General features: G+C 37.5%; 2 protein-coding genes across 3 annotated transcripts in view; both read left to right on the top strand.

Annotated features, from left to right (window-relative positions):
* The first annotated feature begins 9191 nt into the window (after positions 1 to 9191).
* The window catches only part of LOC105232038 (uncharacterized), a 55365-nt gene continuing 38663 nt past the window's right edge, over positions 9192 to 25893 (top strand). The window contains exon 1 of the mRNA XM_049460968.1: positions 9192 to 9542. The gene's annotated coding sequence lies outside the window, so the exon portion shown is untranslated. The remainder of the gene's footprint in view (positions 9543 to 25893) is intronic.
* Positions 15764 to 18327, top strand: LOC125779705 (piggyBac transposable element-derived protein 4-like). Of its 2 annotated transcripts, XM_049460979.1 has the most exons (3): positions 15764 to 16291; positions 16363 to 17263; positions 17347 to 18327. In XM_049460979.1, exons 1-3 carry the CDS (start codon positions 16274 to 16276, stop codon positions 18138 to 18140), a joined length of 1713 nt encoding a protein of 570 aa, XP_049316936.1. In that variant the 5' UTR covers positions 15764 to 16273; the 3' UTR covers positions 18141 to 18327. The 2 variants fall into 2 exon arrangements, with proteins under 2 accessions (XP_049316936.1, XP_049316939.1); XM_049460982.1 differs by having other exon boundaries at positions 15764 to 17263.

Genomic DNA, 25893 nt, shown 5'->3' with positions numbered 1-25893 from the left:
AGATCCATTAAAAATTTTATTAATACGCGTACGCGCTTATTTGCATACTCATAATTTTGCTCAAATTTTTTCTTATCATCATCATTCCGCTGTGCTGTGCTGCGGTTCAATGCGTTGCGCTTTTTGCATTACGCTTCCTTCGTTTGCGGTACGAGTGGCTGCGTGGCATGGCGAGCAGGGCCACGCGCAAAAGCACACCCATACACACATATATATATAACGGAAATGTACTTATTTTAATATGAGTAAGTACATGGGGGTATTGCAACTGTGCAACGCGCACTGTAATTGTAATGGCAATTACAACAACGCTATGAGGTTGCAACGCCGGCAGATTACCGCATGCCAGAGTCAGCCGAATTAAGTTTGTTCATACGTTATGCTCACTGGTTTTGCTTATTTCGCTTCATATTTTTGTTAAAGAAAAAATGTATATTTCTGCCAAAGCAAAAAAATATATTCCTGCTAAAGCAATTTTTGTGCGTGAAATGCAATTTTTGGTCTCAGGCACCGCTTTTTTCTGAGCTGACATTTGAGAGATATGAATTTCCTTTTATAGTATGGCTTTTTAATATTTCTGTAGAGGATCAAAGCTTTACATTCTTCTACTTACAATTATGTTTATGTGCCTTAATTTGCCTTGTGTTCACGTGCAACTATTTGCTGGATTTTCTGCGCTGTGTTGCCGGCATGACATTGCATTACTGCTGTGGCTTTAGTAATAAAATGACAGCCAAGATCTTATCTCATTGAGTGTCAGCACTTGAATTATTAATGAAACTGTAACTCAATATCTCGATAGCTGGCATATTTAAGTGAAGATAGAATTTTGGAATTGGCACTTGTGATACTCGGAATTTCATATGAAAGCCACTATTATTGCATTATTCTTCTTTAGAGGAGCTGATATTTCTAGGCGACCAAATTCTTACCATTTTTTTGCTGCCTTTGGGGCCGTTTATCAGCAATAACGCGCTGAATATTATCAAGCAAGTCGTCAATCTTCTCTTCGTACATCAGTGACTTCACATAACACCATATCCAGCGGTGTTATTAGGTTAGGTTATGTTAATCTGGTAGACCAATAAGCCACGCATAGACTAGTTTCGTCCTTCGCGATACTAGATTGAGTTGTGGTGCTAAGTCCAAGAAGAGTAGTCATCATTTAGGATGCCTGCGCTTGGTGAAAATTTTAACAGACTCTGCGGTTCCACTATCGGTACCTCTTCCTATGTATCATTACCGTGGAGACTGCAGATGCTTACAGTGTAGTTTTGCCAATGCGGTCTATTGTTTCCATAGTGCCCTGCCCTAGACATTTCCTGCAATCTTTTCGATCTGTCACCTCCATCCCGCGGACGTGTGTCACTACCAGGCTGTGAGTTAGTATTCCCTGGACGCTGGAGTATTCACTATACGCTGCTGAAATCCAGGGGTGTTAAAACGTACGATTTTGTATGCCACGACGAGAGATATTGCGCTCACCAAAAATTGCTTTCAATAAATCGATTGTCGGTTGTATAACTTATAGTGACATCTTGCTGAAGCCAAAGCTCGTTCTCATCAACATCCACCGATCCAAGCACGAAAAAGTTATTAATCATTGCTTTATAGCTTCTTCCATGGAGCCCACTAAACAGTGATTTTTTAAGAGTGAGGGGGTATCTCAACAATAGCTCATGAATTATCATCCTTTCGTATGCGATTTGGTTTATTAGTGTAGCGTAGTTCTTTCCTAAAATATCCCTGACCGGATAGCATCTATGTTGTACAATAATATACCTCGTCTTGTTTCTTGCTGGATTATTCCTTTAAATATTTTTGATTAGGCCACCTACCATGCCATCCTTGCTCCCAACGAGTTTGACATCACTCCAAGTTATTATTCTTTTATTCCTCTTTTATGCTGTTGATATTTGTTCCTTGCCTTTACACATTTTCCTTTTTACGAATGCTGGTAAATCGATCAGAGTGCTTCCTCTTAATACTAATGCAGCTTCGCCTAAAACTGTGCATTCAGCCGATACTACCCTTAGAGCAGCTGTGTGACACACTGACACTTTTCTAGGGCTTTGCGTCGGTTGTTTTTCATCATTCAGTTTAACTGACATAAGGACTTTTCGTTTTTGCTGTATTGGTCCGCCGATATGAGCCATCAGCCTGCTAAGTACCTACGGAGTAGTTAATGGCGGTCCCGTAGGTAGGAATACAAGCTACAACAGCCAGAATCATGGGTTTAGTACATAAGCATTCTATTCCGCAAGTCCAGCATAGTTATTTAATACTATCAGAGTGTGGTCTTGAATCGTGCTTGCTGTCAGTTCCCCTTGGCAGTATCTTTGGAAGACTCCCCGTTCGGAAACCAAAAAAAGTCTGCTAATTTTGAAAGTTATTGTAGACACTTTTTCATGTAGCAGCATTTTAGATTGGTGTCCAGTAAGTAAGTCTGGAGTCTAGTATTGCATCCAGGTAATTGACAACATTTTGTTTTTTTAGTGCCTCTCTTGTTGATCCCATGTCTACTATGACCGGAACATGCTTCTTTGTTGGGAATATCATTTTTTCATTGCAACTTTAAGGCCACAGCGACTCAAGCCACATTTGTGTTGCAATAACAATCTAGTTTATCTTTCCTGCGCGTATCTTCAGTATTTCGTCAGTGAATATAGCAACGATTTCGTCTGTGTAGTCGACTAAGCATGTATCGCCGCACAATTACGATGCTTAATATACCGTCAGAGCTGGCGTTTCAGAGGTGTGGGCCCAGGAGAGATCCCTGCGCAGCTCCTGACGTGAGTGCTGTGGTACTTCAGAGATTCTAAAAAGGAAGACTGTGTCTTTCAATTAGCTCCTGACCATTAGGCTGAGTTATTATGGTGTTCTAAAGTATTCTTCTATTGCCTCGGCCATGCTCTTCCATTGGACGCTGTTGAAATAGAGCACGTTCCGGTCTAAAACTGTGTTGGCAAGAAAGACAGAAAATTGTGAAGAGCAGATATTTGATAAAACAAAACAATTTTTGTATTATTTTTACATTTTTATCTACGACTCCAGTTTAATATCAACCTTCCATCTACTTTTCTTAAAATGCTTAACCAATAACGGTAAAAGCGTCACAATTATTTACTCGCTGAATTGTTCGCCAAAAGTTAATAATTTCGCAACAACAACGTGATCTTTGAACCCCACGAGCAGAAATTTCACAGCTGAGCTTCAAATTTCCCATAACTTACATGGAGAGCCAGGAAAATTAACCAACAACAACAAAAACAACAAGTATGCGTATGTATAAAATATACTTTTAATTGTCAGGCGGCAACGATTTGCGTTGCACTGCATAACTAATGGTGAAAGGAGGCGGAGCAGAAAGCGCAGCTGCATTTTACAAACCAAAATTTAATTGTACATATGCATGTGTGTGTATATGTGTAAGCTTAAAAGCTACCAAGAAGCTAAGCAAAATTGAGCAAAAAGAAAATGGCGAAAAAGTGCGGAATATATGAGTACGAAAATGCAAATGAAATTCCCATTCGTATGCTAAATATTGCCGTACACGCCTGCGATTGTGTGAGTGTGTGCGTGAGCGGAATATGTAAGCGGATATGTTTATTCATATCGCGATTGCGCGCGCTTCCTCACACACACACGCGCATAAATACACGTATGCCTCACTGCCATTTACAAAATTTGTTTTTTTTTTGTTTTTTGTTGTGTTTTTGTTATGTTTTTGTTGTGTTTCTGTGTATCTTTGTTTGTGCGTTGCCAACAAATAACAGATTCCCCTGCGCAATGCAGTTGAGTAGCTGTATGTCAGGCGGTACCGCAAGGGTCCTAACCAAATCGCCTCGCTCCATGCACACCACTACACGCATAGAAGAAATACATGCGCGACATGGCATACATGGAAAATATTTGCTAAGCGCCGAGCGCCTAAACACACACCAACACAAGTGCGCTTAAATATCGATGTAAACTAAGGCACACATACACAAACACACTCATGGATGAGTTTGCATATGTGATCGTGTAAATATGCAAGCGCTTCGCCTGTAGGAAAGGCGAAATATTAATGCACCGCGTTGCTTTTGTTTCCCATATTCGCTTCGCCGCTTTTGTTTTGCTCGTTTCTTTCCAACTTTTCACACACACACGCATGCACTCTCTTCTGTAAATGTATATATAAGTGTCATATCAGCATTGGCGCTGCTCTACTTGCCCACACCAGCTAGTCTGCCAGTCAGTCCCAGCGCTGGTGCTCGGCGTAAGTGTTCGGCATGTTGCAGCGCGCACAGTGCTTTCCACATTGCCACAAACAAGTCGCATGCTACTTGTGCTGGCTTGTAAATGTTCGCTTTCAAATTCGTTGTCACGTGTGTTGCGCTCTGAGGATGAAATTCAAATGTGTGTGCCAGTAAATTTAGTGCTATCTAATTTTTTACAGCGTAGCTTTACAAAAAAACTAAAAAAAAGAACAATAATAAAAACATTTCCCGCGTGTGCTTGAAAGATATTTGGTATGTAGAAGTATGCAACTACAACTTTGGAAAACATTTGACAATTTTCGTTATTTCCTGCAGAAAAAGTCTGCAGGCGGCTGCTTACAAGCATTTCCATACGCTTTGTTGTACGTTTTTGCATATTCATACAAACATATATACACACATGTATTAAAAAGTCGTTGGAAATGTGTGCGCTTGAAACAACTTAGATTACAAAGCAATGTCGGCAAATAATTAATATAAGTACACTTGTTGTTGTTGTTATTGACATGCAAACATTTTAATTAAATTGCGCTTAAAGTTTGAGTGAGTTGTGCCTCATAGACAAATGTTATTAAACTTGGTTGTATGTATGCCGAATTTGATTTTTTTGTGGCATTAGTGCTGCTGAGGTGTTAAAAATATATTAATTTTGAGCGTCAACTTGGAGTTCAAGCATTTCAGGTGAGTGTCTATGTGCAATTTTCATGCATTTAGCACGATTTAGTACTAAAAGCTATGCATAATTCTGAAATTTTTTTTACACCTGTTAAAAAAAATTAAATTAATTAAAAAAAATGATTTCTTCGATAATGCCTTAAAAATGACGTATTAGGATTTCAAATCGATATCTGAAATAGTTTTGAAGTTATTCTTCTTTATTGGCATAGACACCGCTTACTCGGTTATAGCTGAGTTACAACCTTCTAAAGTGATGGAAAATTTTTGAACTCAAAATCGTAATCCAAATTTTTGTTCAGATTTATTGAGTAGTGTAATTTAATTTTTTTATAATTTAAATTGTTTTCCAATTATTTTAAATTTTTTAATTTTCTTTTAATAATTGTTTTTATTGTTTGACTTTAATTTCCTTTAAATATTAATTTTTTAAAGGATTTTTTAATTTTGGTAATATTTGTATATTTGTAATTTTTTTGTAATATATTTTATTATTTTTTTTTTATAATTTTTTTGCTATTATTTTTTATTTTTTTATAATTATTTAATATATTTTTTGTTAAATTTTTTTTTTTTATTTTTTCGTTTTTATTTATATCTTTTTCATGTATTTTTTTTATAGTCTTTTTTTATCTCTATACGTGCTTTTATCAAAATTATATTTTTTTCAAGTTTTCTTCAGTGCTTACTCGGAGACAAATAATCCGATCACTACCAAGTTTTTTCTGAATATATTCTCTCTCTCTTTCTTTTGTAAATAGTTATACACATAATGACCAAACAGGCAAAATTCCGATTTTCATCCCGTGATCAAATGACGAATGCAAGAGACGGAATGGGAAGCAGTCACAATCAACAGCTACCTTATAATAATTGGTTAGGTTAGGTCAAGATTCAAGGGATATGATCATAATATGTATCTCACTTAGACAGCTTAGAAAGCCAGTTCATTGTGGTACCTAAAATTTTTAAGTATATATACTAATACATCAGAACACCCTTTTAAAATTACGAAGCGCTTTGAGTTTATCACAAATATATTGAGACGGGTAATATCAGTTTCGGCTATGCTTTCTGGTTCGACAAGGGTAAGATTGTCGAGATAATTCAACGTTAGTTTTGCTAGGGCCGTACAAGGGAAGAGAAAGTGCTTGAATATATCAACCACGCAATAGCAATAAAAACATCCAAAATGACTGATCTGTAGAAATTCCAAGCAGTTTTTCTTCTATAACGCAATAATGAGTGGTGTGCAATACCAAGTCATCTGAGTCCAACTCAAGCGTATACTTGTATTAAAACTTTCTTAACTGTAATTGCAACTTGATATATGGTGACTGCAGCAAACTTTTGAGCGTACTTCAGCGTAAAAACAGCTTTCCATTCAATAAATTAGTCGCTCCAAGATATCTAAAAATAACACATCTCATTCAAAATACAACTATAAGAAATTAAATATAAACTCATATAAATATCCAGCTGCGACGTTGGATCAATTAAATATACGGTATATAACTACTTCCATCTGATAAAATTTGACCCGGACTGATAGAAACAAATAATATTTTTGTCACCTTCAAAATAAACTTCTTTCGAGCCAATACAAACATTCACATTTTACAAAGAAGATTTCTTATTTTTGAAAAGAGAAAAAAGTCACAGATAGGGTGGTAAATCTGACTAATAATTTCGTGGGTTGACCAAAAAGTCGATCACAATTATGATAGAATGGGATTGCGCATTATCGTAGGACAAAATCCATCAATTTGTTGTCCACAAATCTGGTCATTTCGATGAATTGTTTCAAGTAGATGACTAAAAATAGCCAAATATTGTCTTCACTGACAACCATGACACAAATACAAGGTGGACCACATCACGGCAATCAATGACAACGTTGAACGTTTCCTTGATTTTTTGACCGAATCTCTTGTGGTTCTTTTATTTTCAGTTTATTTTGGAAGTATCATTCGTTTGATTGGTGAACATAGTCGATATCACATTTTCAAACTCATGTCTCGTCCCAAGTAATGTTGAGTTTGATTTGTGTAGCTTTTTTAGCTAGAGCTCTTTGCGACCTCAGAAACAATCCGGGTCGTATTTGATATTTATCAGCTGTCTTTAATTTCTTTTGTCCGTTTGTCAAAAAAATTACATGTAAAAACAATAACAAAGTTGAAATTAAAGATAGTAATTTATAGACAAAAACAAAAAAAAAATAGGAGAATGAAAAGAATAATTAAGAATGAATCATAACGCTATTGGTTATACTTAAGAAGACATTGTAGCGCAAGGGTGCACCATAAGTGCTATTCATTTTGTATGAGAATTTAGTTCAGTTTGTTCGATGTTAATGTCGGTGCCGGGCTTTCAAATTTCGACAAACAAGTTTTAAATGACAACTCATGGTTGCCAAATCAGTTAATTATTTTTTTATGGTGGTAACTCTGTAGACATACTTCTATTCCAAGGGTGTTTGTTATGCAAAAATTAGAATTTTGCCGGCTATTTATGAAAAGAATATCAAATCTATCGATTTTAAAAAACACTTATTGGCACACCATAACCTAAATTTAGATTAAAAAAATTTTTCTCAAAAAAATTTTCGCTACATTTTTTTTACAGCTCAAAGTACTTTCGCAAGAATTCAAACGTCCCAAAAAACTCGATAAGGGCCCAGTTCAAAGGCAACGTAAGCGGCATATTGATGCCTTTATTGAAATGCGTGCCAAAATACACGTCACAGCTGCTCATTAAGTGTTTGCTATTTTTCCATTTTTGTAAGTAAACATAAATAATCCCATAAGTTGCGACATTCGTGCCGGTCAGACCAGACTGCTAATGTGTGGTGAGAGCTTGACCGGCTCTTGTGGAGGCTTTCAGTGACCCACGTGCACGGCATTGTAGGCAAATAACAATTTGCTGTTATTGTTGTTGGCTGTAAGTGGGGAGAGCAGTCTCGCGTGCCTGATTTTATTTAAATAAGCAATTTTATTATTTATTTTGCTCATTTCCTTCGGGTGCGACGAGCGCACTTGAGTAGAGCATGGAGTGCGCAAAGTTCCTGCTCGAGAGCGTTGCTGCAGTGGGAATGAAAACGGCAAACTTTTGCTTGCTAGTATTATGTATGTAATTTTGTATGTATATGTTACTCTGTGTATATATGTGTGTGTGTGTTCATTGCAGTTATTCAAGTCTGTGTGTGCGTGCGAAATCTGCTTATGACCGAAAACTTTCCGGCTATTTGCTGGAAATTTGTTGCTGCTACTGTTTCCGGCTTTTATATGAATTTTGTTGTTGCTGTTATGCAATCTCCATAACTTGGACTCTGCTTTGTTGTTGGCGCTGCTTGTTTTCACTCTTGATTCATTGCTATTCGCCTTAATTGTTGTGGTAAAATATTTCATTTTGTTTGTTTACTGGCCGCCACCCTGCCCCCCGGCTCCTGGCATATGTTTAAGTGAATTTGCATGGTCTGTTGGTAACACACACTCACATACATACATTCTTGTGCTTTCGCATTAACATAATACAATAACAAATGCTCGTAATAATGGCAACCAGTAAACAAGTGAAATTTGTGTGCTCCCCCTCTCTCCTTCCTCTTCCGGCTACTCATTGCCGGCGAGCGTTTAGTGAGTTGGAAAAATAGCAGCAACAATACATCTACCATAAATGGCTGTAAGTTGTTGTTGTTGTTTTTGTGTTTGTTCCTTCGTTTATGAATATTTTGGCTTTCTGCTGGAGCCAAGTGCTAGCTCTAATCTGACAGGTGAAATGGATTTGTAGCGCCACCAACAACAACGGTTCCACTTTGTTTTGTAGTGCTTGACTGCCCACCCTGGGCACAAAGCCTAAACGCTCGAGCCTCGTTTTTGGTGTGTGTATGTTCATATTCGATGTGTGTGTATGCGAGTCTATGTTCTCTTGTTGTGGTTCCTTTTGAGGCCGTAAGCGGGCTGACAGTGTGATTTATGCGGCTTAGAAATGGCAAAACAGAAACATGACTAACAATTAAACGCAACTTTTTCCATTTCTATTTCGGCCAAAACGCTGAAGAGGTAAGCAGCAGAAGAGAGAAAAGAAACGTGCAAATAGCAAAATGTCCAAACCTTTGAAGTCATGAAAAGCGCTCTAATAGACCTGTGACATTTGAGCGGAGCAGAGTGGGACAGCGGCGGTTTTGCGGTTTAAAGAAATGAAAATAAAATGACACTATAACAAAAATAACAAAAAGTTGCGGAAATAAAAACCCAAAGCATAAAACATGAAAAAAAAACTCAAAGCAGCAGTAACACTCCCAAGGGAATTGTATACCCGGTCCACCACTTAAGCTGCGCAGTCAAGCTCTGTCAGTTTATAGTGGAAAACAATTTAGGTTGCCGCATGATAATAACCCCGGGTTATTTATGGCTTTAAGAATTTAAAGTTTTTTTTTACACATTTCTGCTCGCTTATTTATTTATTTACCGAAACAATTGTCAAAAAGTTCCTTAATTAAAAGTGTGACAACAACAGAAGCTAATAAATCGTGTCTCTTTATTTCTTTGCAGATTCACAGTTGACTTGTTGTCACAAGCCAAATCTACGGCGTGTTGCGCAAAGGTAGGTTTATGCTAAGACGTCAACCTTGCAATTTAGCTGTAGCTCTTTTTTTTTGCTGTTTACTTCCTTGCGGGATTTTTAATTAATGCCGCTAATTTGTAATCAAACCGACCTAAACAAAGCGCGTGCTTACGGTAATGGAAATTTTGGCAATCCTAAAATCGTTTAATGAATGGAAAGTTTTATGGTCCCCGCTAAATTAATTTAAATTTATTAGTTGTGCAAATAAAGAGTGAGTCATTTCGTGGTAAAAAAAAGCAGGTAAGAAAGGACATAGAAACTTCAAATTTAATGTGTATTGTTTACTAGCATTCGAAAGATCATTTTTTGGTATATATTTTTTGTATATTATCTCTTTCAAATGTTGGCCGCAGCTTTGACTCAGATGATCCATATGTTGAGTCAAATTTTTGATGACTCGTTGGAGCATTTCAACTAGTAAATGGTGAATACACGCCTTATGCCTTGCTAAAAGGCCTCAATGGAAGCTGGATTCTCCGCATTGACTTTAGACTTTACATATTCTCAAAGAAAAAGTTTATTAGTGTGATATTACACTATCTTGGTGGCCAATCGACCAGCTCAGATCATGAAATTATCTGCTGGCTAAAGTGTTCTCTCAATAAATTCATTGTTTTAAGCAATATGTGAGAAGTAGCGTCGTGTTGTTGAAACCAAATGTCGCCGAGATCACGAGCTTCAATTTCAGGCAAAAAATAGTCGGCTATCATGGCACGATAACGATCTCCATTGACGGTTATATTCTCACCCGCATCATTTTTCAAGAAATATGGACCGATGATTCCACCAACCCACAAACCACACCAAATCGTTGTTTTTTTCCAGATGAAATGGCAGCTCTGCAATCTCCTCCAGTTGCTCCAGAGCCTTATCGCTAAACAATATTTTTCACGAAAACATCGGATCTTCTTGGAACTTTTCAAGAGTTCATAGAGTGAAGCGATAGATGTCGCGTAGGGAGGTCAGGCGGATTCAGTGCTTACACAAGCTGTATTTTGTACATTTTCAATTTAAAATCGCGACGTAAAATGTTCCAAGTCGTTTAATTCGTCAGTCCGGGTTGCTGCAAACGGTGCCAAATCGACTCTCCACGGTCTTCGTATACGCTCTCAGCTACGACTACATTTTCTTGCGTGCTGGACGTAAACTATTCGGTCGAATATTATTCAATAGTAAGTGCTGGGTCTCGAGATGGGCGATAATGTTGCGAATAGTACGCTCAGTAGGTCGATTATGGTGACCGGAAGAAGAGCGAAGCTTGCGAAATATATTCTTAACAGAAGGTGAATTTTTGTAATAAAGTTGAACGATTTGTAAACGTTGTTCCGGCGTTAGTCTTTCCATGATGAAATGCTGAACAATTTTAGACAAAAATAATCTGACAACTTACATGTCTCATGCGTGATCTGTCAAAAAATACCTATTGAAAAAAGTACCTCTATTTGGATTACTCGTTATGTGATTGAGCCATGTCAGTGACAGCCAAGTTTGGGAGCCACTGAAATTTCATAAATTTGGGAGCCACTGCACATTTTTATACTCTAGCAACAAAGATGCTAAAGAGAGTATTATAGTTTTGTTCACATAACGGTTGTTTGTAAGTCCTAAAACTAAAAGAGTCAGATATAGGGTTATATATACCAAAGTGATCAGGGTGACGAGTAGAGTTGAAATCCGGATGTCTGTCTGTCCGTCCGTCCGTCCGTGCAAGCTGTAACTTGAGTAAAAATTGAGATATCATGATGAAACTTGGTACACATATTTCTTGGCTCCATAAGAAGGTTAAGTTCGAAGATGGACAAAATCGGCCCACTGCCACGCCCACAAAATGGCGGAAACCGAAAACCTATAAAGTGTCATAACTAAGCCATAAATAAAGATATTAAAATGAAATTTGGCACAAAGGATCGCATTAGGGAGGGGCATATTTGGACGTAATTTTTTTGGAAAAGTGGGCGTGGCCCCGCCCCCTACTAAGTTTTTTGTACATATCTCGGAAACTACTACAGCTACGTCAACCAAACTCTATAGAGACATTTCCACACACAGTTCAAAAATTGAAGAAATAGGATAATAACCACGCCCACCTCCCATACAAAGGTTATGTTGAAAATCACTAAAAGTGCGTTAACCGACTAACAAAAAACGTCAGAAACACTAAATTTTACGGAAGAAATGGCAGAAGGAAGCTGCACCCAAGCTTTTTTTAAAAATTGAAAATGGGCGTGGCGTCGCCCACTTATGGACCAAAAACCATATCTCAGGAACTTTCCGACGGATTTCAATGAAATTCGGTACATAATATTTTCTTAACACCCTAATACATATACGAAATATGGGTGAAATCGGTTCTCAACCACGCCTTCTTCCAATATAACGCTATTTTGAATTCCATTCGATGCCTTCTCTCTATAATATATACATTAGGAACCAATAATGATAGCGAAATAAAACTTTACACAAATACGGTATTTGAGCTGAGGTATCCCTTGTGGAAAAATTTTCGTGCCCGGACTATAACCTTTCAAGGTCCCTGATATCGAACACGAAGAACTCAGTGCCTAACCCTACCTAACCTAATTTTTCACCGAAAATATCGGTAAATCTCTCAGAATTTAATTCTAAGTGATTTTACAGCAAAATAAAAAAATATGTAAATGACGGATAACGAAATCTCGATTATCACTTTAGCATGCGAGAGTATAAAATGTTCGGTGACACTCGAACTTAGCCCTTCCTTACTTGTTTTATTTTGTTTAGCGATTCTTGGTTGAAGACCGGCTGCATTATAATTGTTAGTGGCGAGATTTACAGTTGCTTTAAATACAAAATGGCTATGAACACAAGAAAAGTGTTCGAAATTCAGAGCGTAATCGATTAAATCACAAAAAAAAAAATGTTATAGCTTTCAACGTTTGCACTTTACTACGAAGACCATAAGAGCATAAAAAACTTGAAGTCAAAGTTCAAACATTCCAACGATACCGCAACAAACACGCACTAGTGCAAGTATCTAGTCAGACCGTAGAAAAGTCTACTTTCAAACCCATCGACAGACATCTCCGGTCTCCGAAAATGCGTATTGTTAGCATGCACTGCCTCATTTTTACATGTGCAAAATTTTGTGAAACTTTTTTAATTGACTTTGCAACTTTTTAATGATAAAATGCTCGCCAATTGCCGAGCGCCCACGTTGGCCGCCAAACTCTTTGTTTGTGGGTGTGTTGCAAGCGTGGTGGCACAACTACACTAATACAATTAAACGTGTTGCTTTAACCCGAGTGCGTGTTCTGAAGTCGAGTCACTTTTGGCCACACTCGTGTTTCCTATCAGTTTGCTTTGCCTTAAGCGTGTCGCTTAGAGTAGATAAAGAAGACAGAAAGAGAAACAGAAACAGAAACAGCAACAGCAACAGAAGTATAGCAAAAAGTGTTTAACTTTTTTATTGCTTTTCGCATTTGAAATGCACACAAATGTACACTTTAGAAAACAAGCAAACATTAGCCCGAAATGTGAGAGTTTTATAAATTTATTGGGGTTCGTTAAAGTTGTTGCCCAACCGGTTAAATAGGTCGGCACTTCGAGGTGGCGAGGGTATCAATTGCGCAAAACTTTAATCAAGATTCAGTGTGGTTTTGTAAATTGTGCACAAGCTTTATAATTAAAGATCAAATAGTTGGTTTGCGAAGTTTTTTTTTTTTAAGTGCGTCGTGTCTAACATTTTAATAAGGCTGAAGTTGATTTTTTTAAGGTATTTAACTTACAGATTTGCTGTACTCGTTATAATAAAGAGAGTATGTTGCTGAAACCTTTGCAAGCGGACTGGCAACTAGAAGAAAAGGTGGGGAAGAATATAAAACCACGTTAGGCTTTAATAAGATCTTTTAAAAATTAGGTGAGGCTAGGTTAGGTTACGAAGTTGATAGTACCAGCGATTAAACTTGCACAGCTTGGTACGCAGAGTCCACTGTGGTACTCAAACTCATATATGACAGACGATAAGACCTCTACTAAACGACAAAGCGCCTTGAACCGATCACAGATTTGCTGAGACTGTTTATTTCAGCTTCGGCTATGTATTCCGATTCGCTTGAAGTAAGACTACCGAGATGTTTTAGCCTCAGTCCTATAAAAGCTCAGAAATGGTAAAGACACTGTTGGATGTTTCCATCTTACGCCACTCCGTACAACTTTGACAACTTTCGACTATCACGACATTAGCTTTACCGCAGTCCCTCCAGTAAGAACCTTTACGATTGCGGCAAGAAGAACTTTGCTAAAGGAACGTGCTTCAGAAGACATCGTTCGCTTTATTCTAGGACGAAAGGATCTTGCATATTCAAAAGAGCAGGTCGTCGACCAGAACCGACTGGGCGCATACGCGGTCCATTGATCTAGAGCTCCAACTCGGTTCCATTCCGATGTTGACAGGACAAGAGGTTCGTTGACTGGATGGTTGCCAGAGATTCCGCTTTTACTCGGCACATAAACTAGATCGATGATGACTATTTCTAGTGAGGATAGAAAATTGACGGATAATTTCTTATAAAAACTACTTCCCCACTAACCTTCGACTCATCCTTGAAAAAGCTCACTGCATTTCCTCTCGAGCGGCATCTACCTATCTCTCGTCGGTATGTGAGCAGACTGAGCCTCTGCGATGCGGTGATCCAAGTTTTCAGGAATGCAGTTGAAGAAAGAGGGTATATTGGCGAGTTCTTGTTCGATCTTTTCTATATGCCCAGCTTTCCAGAACCTTGCAAACCACCTGCCGACAATTTCCATTGAAGTTGTGTTAAACGGCATTAAGTACTACTTTTGGTGTAGTCCGAAGCTCACTTGAAAGGTCGATAAGAACTGATAGTTGGACAAGTTCAAGCTTCTTAACATATATGAGGAGCTTGAGATTCGATCCTACCTTAAACTTTTCGAGAACTTTAACCACGGTCTAGGGCTGCACAATGTTCAAGGCCGCCTCGATGTCGACAAAGGGATCTACAGCAAATTCCTTGTTCATAAGATCTCTCTCCAGTCACTGTGCTAAATCGTGCAAAGTAGTATCGACCAATCCGACTTTATATCGGCATGCTAAGCTCTTAATAGTTTACCTCTCGCTCTTAATGCCCAGATCCACGAGTTTCTCTAACGTTTTTAACAGAAACGAGGATGGGCTAATTGGCCTGAAGCCTGAACTAAAGAGCACTTCAAAAATTAAAAAAAAAATATTTTTTTTAATCCTGAACTAGCTCAACCGCAGAGATTCTAACAATATCAATTTTGAAAACATTATTTCTAAGTATTTCTTTAAGAAGCTCTGACTTTAATCGATAAGCGTATGCCTTTCTCACCTTTCATTAAATATTACTGAAGGAAACTGTTAAAAATTTTAAAGGCTTTATACCTTTTTGACACAACTGCGAACATTTTCCTCTGATATCAACATGAATTCAGCAATTTCCAGGCGCAAACATTTGCTCAAACTCAAAATAGCAATTAAATTAGCTGCGATAAAATAAACTCTTGCAGACAATTAGCGTCCTAGGCTTTCACCACCTGGCCTCTCTGATTTTCGAAAGACCATACGCGACCGAAGGATATGCTATACAAATAAGCTGGCTACCTTTCTAACATTTATTCGACTTGATGGGCTAATGAAGTGCAACGGCTGATTTCATTAGCGGCTGCTTGTCCAAAGTTCAACAGCTCAATATTTCTTGTCTTTTGGGCGAAAGCAGTACAACTACACTTCAAATGATATTTCTGGCAAGCTGGCCACCAAGAGGGTGCAGCTAATATTATTTGCTTCATTAGCGACATGCGTTTGTTTAATAAGCGCTGACAGTGACTGGCGCATAAGTCAATAGCGCGCTAATTGTTCAGATTCATCAGCACTGAGGTGGACTGAGCTAATTGTAAAGTTTTCACTCGAAAAGCACTGCAAAAAAAAGGGAAAATAATTGGTGGAAAGATAAGTTTTTTATTTCTAATTTTGTATTAGAGTATTTTAATATTTTAAGGCAAACAAACAAAAAAAATATTATCACCAAATTTTCCAGTTAATTATTTTTCGCACAAAAATTAGTAAAATTTTGCGATTCACAAAAGTACGCGCACTCACATGCAGCATCTAAAAACAACCAATTCCCAAATTGAAAACGAAAACGGAAGTTTCTTTTTGCCGTCCTCATAAGCACTTAAGTACTTAACCCTTCTGCTATGTTTGGGTCAATTTGACCCAATTTTCAGTAAAACTCGTCGAAATTCGCGTGTTACTCTAGTCGTATTGTATTGATTCTTCTTCTATTTGTTAACTGCAGTAAAAGGAATAGATAAATATGAAATTTAAAATAATATCTGTTTTTTATGTTGCTGGAGGATGCCAAATGTAATTTCATTACACTTATTACGTTGTTGGGTCAATTTGACCCACCTAGTATTTTGAAACATTTTGCCGTTTTTTATCACATCACTCGATCAAAAACGCCGTCAAAGAAAGCTAGTTATCGGAAATCGAGTATATTTTGCACAGCTCTATGTTTATATATTCTCGATAAATTTATAGCCTTTTCGAAAAAGGGGAACTCCCGTTTTATGCACCTGTGCAAAGAGTAAGTGTAGATTGTTTGCTTAGTTAGCAATTTTTTGTCGCGCAGTAAGGAGCTTATCAAAATTTTTATAAAGAAAGTGATTGCTAAATATATATTTATACAATGTCCCAAAGGAAGAGAGTAAGTCAAGTTATTTAATTTACTAAGTTTATATTGCTGTTACACATTTTTATATTTTTATTTTTGAAAAGAAACTAAGTATTGAAGAAACACACCAAATTATTAATTCTGATGCTGAGGATATTTTCGACGAAAGTGATAGCGATGAAGACTTTGTACCTATCGCAGAAAATGAAACGGACGATTCAAATACTTCATCCAGTGAAAGTGAAGTAGATGTCGGTTTTGAAGGTAGCAATGCGACAGAAGAAGTCAATTTGCCAAATATTTTATCGAAAGATAAGAGCATAATATGGCATGATCAGCCACTTCCAAATTCAAGAGGCAAAATTCCTCGAAATCAAATTTTATGTCGAAGTCCTGGCCCATCAAAGTGTGCTATTTCTATGGTCACAGATATAAAATCCTCTTTTGATATTTTCATGCCCTCAAGTATAAAAAACATAGTGGTAGAAATGAGCAACATCAAAGGATTGCAGCTTTTTGGAGACAATTGGAAAATTATAGACCTTATAGAATTGGAAGCATACATAGGATTGCAAATCTTAGCAGGAGTATACAAATCGCACAATGAAAGTCTAATTCATTTGTGGGATGAAAATAATGGCAGACCAATTTTTCGGGCCACAATGAGCTTGGAAAGACTTATGAACATATCACGATGCCTTCGTTTTGACTCCGCTGCAGACAGGGATGAGAGAAGACAGCGTGATAAATTAGCACCTATAAGAAACATTTGGGATCAATGGAATCGGCAGCTCAGGTCATATTATCACTTACATGAAAATGTAACAATAGATGAGCAGTTAGTACCTTTTCGTGGTCGTTGCAGCTTCAGGCAGTACATTCCATCGAAGCCCGCAAAATACGGCTTAAAAATATGGGCTCTATGTGATTCAAAAAGCAAGTATGCCTGGAACATGGAAGTTTATTTAGGACGGGCAAGAAATACGCAACCGGAAAGGAACCAAGGTAATGCATTTATAAATTGGCTTTTTGTATGTCTCAAACCTATGTACAGTATAAATAAACCGTCTCTATACAAATATTTTTAGGTGAACGTGTTGTTCTATCCCTATCAGAACCCCTTCCCAGAGGTCACACTATTACTTGCGATAACTTTTTTACGACGTACAATCTCGCCGTTCAGCTACTTCGCAGGAACATTACTTTAGTCGGTACAGTGAGGAAAAATAAGCTTTTTCTGCCACGAGAAATTGTCGAAATAAAGGAAAAGAACATTTTAGAAAGCAAATATTTATTTACGGAGAATGTAACTATTGTATCGTACGTCCCAAAAAAATATAAATTTGTTGTCGCATTGAGCTCCCTTCACCATTCTCCACTTGTTGATGAGGGTGACAGAAAAAAACGTGAAATAATACTTCACTATAATAAAACAAAAGCTGGTGTGGATGCGCTTGATCAGCTGTTTGCTAACTATACATGTAAACGTCAGACCAAACGTTGGCCAGTTGCCCTCTTTTCGAATATGTTAGATATATCGGCATATAACGCATACGTAATATGGACAAAGATAAATCCCTTATGGAACACCAACAAGCTTTATAAGCGAAGACTTTTTCTTGAAGAGCTGGGAAAGCAAATGGTCGAACCAAATATTGTCCGCAGAGAGAGACTGCCGCGAGGAATCGCTGCTAAGAATATACTAAAAAATATTCAAGAAAACTCCAAATCTGCAGAAGAAGCGCCTACTTCTAATATTTCTGCCAGAAGTGAATCCACCAAAAAACGACAGCGATGTTTCATCATACAAAAAATTCGAACAAATATTCAACTGTTTGTAGTACGTGCCAAAAATTTGTTTTCAAGGAACACAGCAGCTTAGTTTGTGAAAATTGCCGTTGAAACATACATATCTCAACTATTTTCTACAATTAACATACACTTAACTTGATTCAAATAAAAAAATATGAACTCTTTTAATAAAATAGTGTTATTAGTGGAGTTTTCATAAGTGGGTCAAATTGACCCAAAACACTATATGTGTAATTTTTTCCTAACATAGCAGAAGGGTTAAGCACGCTCATTAAGTAGCGCCTGCAATTTGTTGCATTCCACATTTTTGAGTTGCCATCAATTTTCTTTATACGCTAGTGCTAGTTTACACCAGCCTTTCAGTACATCTATTTGCGTGGAACTAGTGGAAAGAGATTAATTCTTCTGCTCAAGTTGTAACCGCATGAATTGGCGCATTAAAATTCCTCATTAAGCGCACATTCGCGCGCAAAGACAGCTTTTTCACTCACTCTTCGTCTCGCGGCATAGTGCCGAGCTAAGCAAAGACGACAAGAAATCTGAGTGACTGATAACGCTTGCAACGCAGCTGTTGCACCCACACCGAGGCAGGACAAGCTGCCGCAAATAATGAGCCATCTTGTTAAACATAGTGATTGCAGTGTGTCGGTAGTGTTGGAGCACAGTGTGTGGAGGGAAGCGAAACATGAAGTAAATGTCATTTATATTATTAACAAAGCTTCACTGGCGTATTTTGCGGTAGCGAAAGTGAATCGAAACAATAAGGGAAGATAACACGACTAAATATGAATTTTTTATGTTTACGATTTTTTGTCAGTGTGTCGTCAAAATTTTGGCATTTTTGTTCGAAAAATTTTGTTTTGAAAACTTCAGTAAAATAATGCGAAATTGTGTTGTGTTTTAACTTAAAAAAGTTTGTATCTTCAACACTTATGTTTATTACAAATATTTTTCAGCAATCCGGTCTCATTATTATGTCAAACTAAATGACAGTCGTTGTCATTTGCAATTAACAAATTTTATTTTATAAGTAATTCGAAATAATGGCATATTTTCACTTAAAATGATAGTACCTTTAACACGTTTGTTCTGTACAAATGTTTTCCCAGCAATGAAGTTTCATCATTACGTCGAACTTAATGACAGTTGCTGTCATTTACCTTTTTTTGTGTGACTTTATTTGTAACCCTTTCTTATGCTTGTCAAATATGTGAAATGTTATCAGAGTGTAGTCAGCTTTTCTCCATATTTGTAAGCTTTTTCAACTCAGTCAGCGGAATTGTACAATCGTCAGTTTAACGTCATTGAATTTGACATAGAGAGAATCGCACATTACTCTCCAAGATAATAAATTTGAGATTTTATAGATACCAAAGCCCTCTATCGGACAAATTTAGAGTTCGAACTTTTAAAGGGTGAATCCATAATCCAGAAAGGTATTAAATAATATAATGGAAATGGTTTTTGAAAAGACCTAAACCCCAAGGGTACTTATGGAGCGTGATCCATTTCGAGGTTTCCTACTTTTTTAAAGAAAAAAACACAGAAACTTCAAAATTTAATGAAGAAGCTTATTATAATTCGAAAGAACATTCGTCGGCATTTATTTTTTGAAGAGTATCTCTTTCAAATATTGTCCGAGCTATGTCTCAGACGGTCCATCCGTTAAGTCAAATTTTCGATGACTTTATGATAGATTTTCTAGACTGAGAAGTGTACATGATTTAAAAAATGGACTAAAATCTTAAATTCGAATTCAAAAGCTCAAATTAACAAAACAAAATTCGAAAAAGTAGTGACATCCAAAAAAATTAATGTCAGCATTGGATCCATTAACCACTACCATATTTTACACCACTACCATTGCCGCTTGGCGCCACTGTGCAACATGTCAAATTTTTCTATATTTGCTGCCGACGGCGCTGCCATTTGCTGTCATTTGCAACTTTGTAACTGCAACTTTTCGCGATGTTGTTAGTCTATTATGTGCAGCTTCATTATTATTATTCTCATACTTGCGTCGGTGCGTTATCTCCGTTAATGCAGCGTATTTTATTGCAGCCGCGCAACTATGCGCCAGCAAATGCCAAGCAGCGACTGACTTAGCGACGGCTCAACTCGGCGCTGACAAAAGCTGGCTGCGACATGCATTGCCGTGCTTTACGCCAGGCAGTGCTGTCGCCTTTAAGCTGTGTGTTAGCAAGCGTTTCGTCGGGAAATTGCGTCCGGAGAAGGCAGGGAAACGTTGACAGCGCTGAGGCGTAGAATGAGCGCTCCGCAAGTTGGCGGGTCAATTAAAACTTTGTCGCATTTTTCCTCCATTCTTTGCTGGTGTTGCGCGCAAGTTTTCATTCTTTTCGTTAACTTTTATTATTCTCTTGCTTTTATATATATATACTATATATACTTTTTAAAGATGCTGGTGCAACTGAAGTTGTTTCTCTAGTAAGCGTTGTTGTTGCTGCTGCAAGTGTTGTTATTGGAGGTGCGTTGTTGTTGTAGTTACATTGTTGTTGTTGTAGTTGCGTTGTTGCAATAATTTGCATTGTAAGTGCGCTGGCGTACAGCGGCAGCGCAGAACATCGTGGGAGTTGTTTACCCAGCAGCGGCGAAACTTTTGCGCATATTTCTTTCCATTTAGCGGGCAACAAAGCAAACTAGTCGGTTAAGGCGCTATTTAGCGACAAAAGTTTTGTGGTCAAGTGTACGACACTAAATCTTAGCAGCTTTCCAGTTGCTTTTGTAAAAAATTTGAGCAACAATGTTGGTGGCTGTAAGCCGTATTTTCTAAAAGACTTGAATTTCGTAAATTGTGTTTGAGCTGCGAAGTGGAAAAAATTGAAAATAATTGAATTGTATGCAAAGTTTTTATGAACTTAATTTCGCAGTAACTACGAATTAGTAAATTTATGTAAAAATAAATTTTTCGAGCTAAGTAACTTTTTACGCCCTAAACGGGGTATAGTAAGTTCGCCAAGAAGTTTGTAATAGACAAAAGGAAACAACGGTAACTCTAAATAATATGTATGGACTAGAAGCGCTGAGTAGCTTTTGTCATGTCGAAATATCGGTCCGCATATCCATCTCAGTTATATATTGCGATATTGATATCACGCATACTTTTCTTCCCAAAAGACTGCCAATTTGTCAGAATCGCAGAAATGTATATAAAAGTTATTGTTTGAAGAGATATTCTCACCAAATTTATCATTAATTGTTTTTCAAGGAAAAGGAACAATATCCGAAGGTTTTGCTTAGAGCATACAAACAGAACGATCAAAATCAAATGCTTGTAGGAAAAACTTTTTTATTTGAAGAGATATCTTCACGAAATTTGGCATGAGTTATTACCTATAGTAATAATGAAATCTGCTTAAGAATATTTTCAATCGGATCACTATAGTATATAGCTGCCATACAAACTTACCAATCAAACTCGAGTACTTGCAAAGAAAACTTTTTTTTTCGGCAAGGTATCGTCTCGAAATGTGGTATGGATTATTATTTTAAGTATCGCCACAATCTCCGAAGAAATTGTACAGATCGAGCTTATGTAACATAGAGCTGCCATACAAACTGACCCATCAAACTCGAGTCCTTGTAGAGATAACTTTTTAATTTGACAAATTATCATGACAAAATGTCGTATAGATTATTATTTTAAGAATCGCCACAATATCCGAAGAAATTATTCAGATCATCTTTCTATAACATATAGCTGCCATACAAACTGAGCGATAAAAATTAAGTTTTTGTAGCGAAAAAATGTATTTCAGAAGTGTATCATAGTTTATGTGCAGCCTTAAACAACATTTTGTGTTGTTGTTGTTTCTTAATGCTGACAAATTTAGTTTTAATCTTTAAAATTTTTTTCTTACCATATTTTTTGTTTTTTATTTCTATTTTCATGCAGCAATTATTAAGATTACTTTAAATTGCTTTTAAATTTCACATCAATTAAATCTTTTCCTTCAATTCTTCTTGCAACACTTGCATTTTCATTCTAAATATATACAAATTACAAATCTTGTCCTCCTCTCTCTCGTTCCCTTTCTCTCTCGCTGCTGTCACTCTGCACGCGTCCAGCACATTAAGTGCACTTTGAAAATTTTCAACGGCCCACACAATCACTGCCGCCTCCATTCATTATTCAGCTGCTGCTTTCAACAACAACACTTTCATACAACATTTAACTTGCAACACTCTAACAAGTAGCGAACTAAGCAAGCGTTCAGTGTCATTGTCAGGCAACGCTTGGCCTCTCCATTACACATTGACAGCCAGCGTATTGTCCAAGAGTGCATGCGAGAAATATGTCAAATGTGCTTTTCGGCTGAACAATGGTCATCCACAGGGCGTGCATACGCCTTCAAATACCACGTCTCGGCAGTGTCTTTTGTTCCAATAGCTGGTGCTGGCGTGCGACTGCATCGCATGCGCCTTACTAATTTGTGACAGTGTGTGAAATGTCGAGCTGCTTTAGCAGTTTCAAGTGCAATTTACAGTTGTTCACTCTTTGTTGTCGAAGAAAATAAATGAGTGAGCACACACAAGTATATACATATGTAAGTATATAGTATACAATAATTACTTACATAGCGACCCTGTTGGAAAAATGTGAGCTTAAATGCTTAGATGTAAAAAATACACCGCAAAGTACACCAGACATTCCTTTAGTTCATGCTTTGGCCATTAGACAATAAATAGCGTGGTAGCTCTCTATGTTTGTACTATTTTCCTCTACATACATACATATATGCATACCCGCTTTGCTTGTCATAGCAACACTGCCAGCTAACAATGGACCATAACGCTTTGTTTAATTGCATGAAAACATCAGCAGCAACAAAAATTGCAAATCAGTGCTTCTCCAACACAATAAGTATAAGTCTAAAGCGTCAACTAAGTAATGCATATGCTTATTGTTTGCCCTTGCTGATTGTTTTTGTAGGTGTTTTCAGTCGCTTTTGAGAGCTTTTGTTAGCTTAGCTTGATTTCGAGAGTACTCGAGCACTCGTTCTGCATTGGAATTAAGAAAAGCACAATGCCTTGATATTGTTTGGATGTGAGAGCGTTTTTAAATCTATTAGCCTATTTCTAGGCGGCTTGAGTGCTGGCTCACAATCCATTTATAAAAGATTCCAGGCGTGGAGATATTTACGCACAGCAATGGACGTTAGCGGCAGCTGTATGACGTGTCAGTATTATGAGTTTTGAGCAGGATTTAAGAGCTTTCTAGTTGTAGATATGCCTTCCAGGTATGAAAAGAGCTATGTGCGCCTATGCAGATTTGTGTGTTCTGGTCATCTCTTCTTTATATCAGTTACCAGAAACTCTGAGCAATAATTATACATTGAACGGGGTGTATGTTGAGATTGACACGAAGTTAGTAATACCCAGAAGAAAACAGCAGAGACCCTTTGAAATAAATAAAAATTATGAAAGCGACAGCTGATTCGATTAAGCCATATCCATCAACCTATCCGTCTTTGTTCCTATATATGTGGGAACTAGTCGCTCAGTTTATTAGATATCGATCTGAAATTTTGCATACGTCCTTTTCTCCTCATAAAGCTACTTATCAGTCGAAACCGCCGTTATCGAATCTCTATAGCATATAGCTGCCATAGAAACTGAACAATCGGCATTAAGTGTTTATATAGAACACTTTTTTAGTTGACGAGATATCTTAATGAAATTTCGGACATATTAATATCTGAAACCAAAGTATAATATTCAAAGAATTTGTTCAGATCAGACCACTATAGCACATAGCTGTCATACGAACTGACCAATCAAAGTCAAATTCTAGTATAGAAAACTCCTTCATCTGACGAGCTATATTCACAAAATTTGGCATGACTTATTGCTCAAAGCAACGATGTAATCTCCCAATAAATTTTTCAGATGGAGTCACTATAGCATATAGCTGCCATACAAACTGATCGAGAAGAATCAAGTTCTGGTAAGGAATCTTATGTATTAGGGGATGGTTCTACAGCTATTGCAACCGATGTTAACGATTTTTCTTGTTGTATCTTTTTAACAGTTACCAGAATACTCTGAGCGAAAATTTTGATATACTCGTAGGGTTATGAAGGCGATTCAAGGTACTTAAATAAGGGACAATTTCAATTAAAAGGCATTGGGTTCCAGCAGATAGGGTTCTCCACAAAAATAAGATTGTGAAAATGTTTGTTGAAGTGTTAGTCAACGCAGTGAGTTACTAAACTATTTTAAAACCACTCATAGTTAGGAATTTTCTTCAGAAATATTGAAATATGGCAACGTTGAAGGATCTACATATGTTCTCTGCGTTTGCGGAGTTCAAGAACTTATTTCCAATCTCCATCATAAAATTTTGAAAAATAATTGATTAATGCTGATGAATCCTAAAAATCTCACTTTTTGCACTGGCTTAGTCCTGTGTTTTACATATAGAACAATAGTTTCATCTCAGAAGCTCACAGCATGCTATACAAACCCCCAATGAAAGTCAAACACAAACACAGCCACCCATTCTAGCATATGAACATGACTCCAAAAAACATAAAAATCATAACAACTACCTTCTATACACCAACTGCGGTTGGCAACGCCATAATAAACACCAGTACACACCACAGTCGCCTAGGTTACGTATACGCCTAGGTGAACGACATTAGCAACCATAAGCGCTTTAACGCATAAACTCATAAACTCATATACTCTTAAACGCATAAACATTTCATTTACTACAAATATGGTTGTTGTTGTTTTTTGTATTTATTTTTCTGCAAATAAACTGCCGGCTTAGGCGCTTTAAAACTGCGGCGCCTAAATGATGGCGCAGCGGAATCTGTGCATAATTTCCAAACAACTTCATATTCATGTCAACGTTTGTTGAATAAAAAAAAAAAAAACAAAAAAAAACAACAAAACGAACAAAAACCCTAACGGTCCACTGTGATTGCCTGTGCTTTCCGCTTTGATGCTGTTTGCTTGCGTTTGTGCCGCCCGAGTGCTTCAGCAGGCATGAATTGCGCAATTTTTGCGGTGAAATTTGGCAAATTACGTTGTGTCGTTGCTGCCGTTCGTTAGCCGATTATTGTCGAGCGGCCGACAAGAGTCATAAAATTCCAACATTGCAATGCTGATGGCAGCTGGCATTTTGAATGAGCAATTTTCGGTATGCCAGCAAATAATTCCCTTCAAGTGTGCGCATTTATTAGGTATATTTGGGTTAAGCAATTGTGGGAGTTGGGGATTTTCACCGCACTCACTCGTTTGCGCATTTAAAATGACGCTGGTTTGCTGATTTTCCTTTTAAAGTGCGCTCATTTACCTTAGATTTCAGCATTAGTGATTGTAATGATTGCCTGTGAAGCGGCAACCACTCTCGGCTTAATGCAGCAATCGGCGCGTAATTTCGTAGCTTCACTCTACTCCTCAATGTCTCCCTTGTGTGCTTGCAGCAAGTGCGAATTGCAGCGAAAATCGTCACTTTCCTGCAACTTTACCCTTTGCCTCACTCTTTCGCTGACCAACTCATATTACTTCAAGCCGCGTTTTGCAGTTGGTGTAAATAAGAAATGCTTGCTGCTAGTATGCCACTCTGCTGTTGCAAGTATTTTCATGCTTTACTTCTTCCACAACTTTGTACGTTTCCGCCTTGACTTGCAGGCGGCGTGCTCTGCAGGATTCTCAAATCTTCGAGAACTTCAAGGCAGCAAATCAAGTGTAAGCGATTTGCTTTTTTCTTCTTCTAGTTTTCGTTCGTCTGGCGTTTTTCCGGACAACTTCAATGTTGCCTCCGCTATGTTACGGTATTTTGTAGTAGCCAT

Source organism: Bactrocera dorsalis, chromosome 1 (assembly GCF_023373825.1).
Source record: "Bactrocera dorsalis isolate Fly_Bdor chromosome 1, ASM2337382v1, whole genome shotgun sequence".
Taxonomy (NCBI): domain Eukaryota; kingdom Metazoa; phylum Arthropoda; class Insecta; order Diptera; family Tephritidae; genus Bactrocera; species Bactrocera dorsalis.
The sequence above is the reverse complement of the archived record's forward strand: the minus strand, read 5'-3'. Positions and strand labels throughout refer to the sequence as shown.

Coding starts and splice junctions, on each gene's coding strand:
- LOC125779705 (XM_049460979.1), top strand. Junction 17,264..17,346: donor GCAACCGGAAAGGAACCAAG/GTAATGCATTTA, acceptor AAATATTTTTAG/GTGAACGTGTTGTTCTATCC.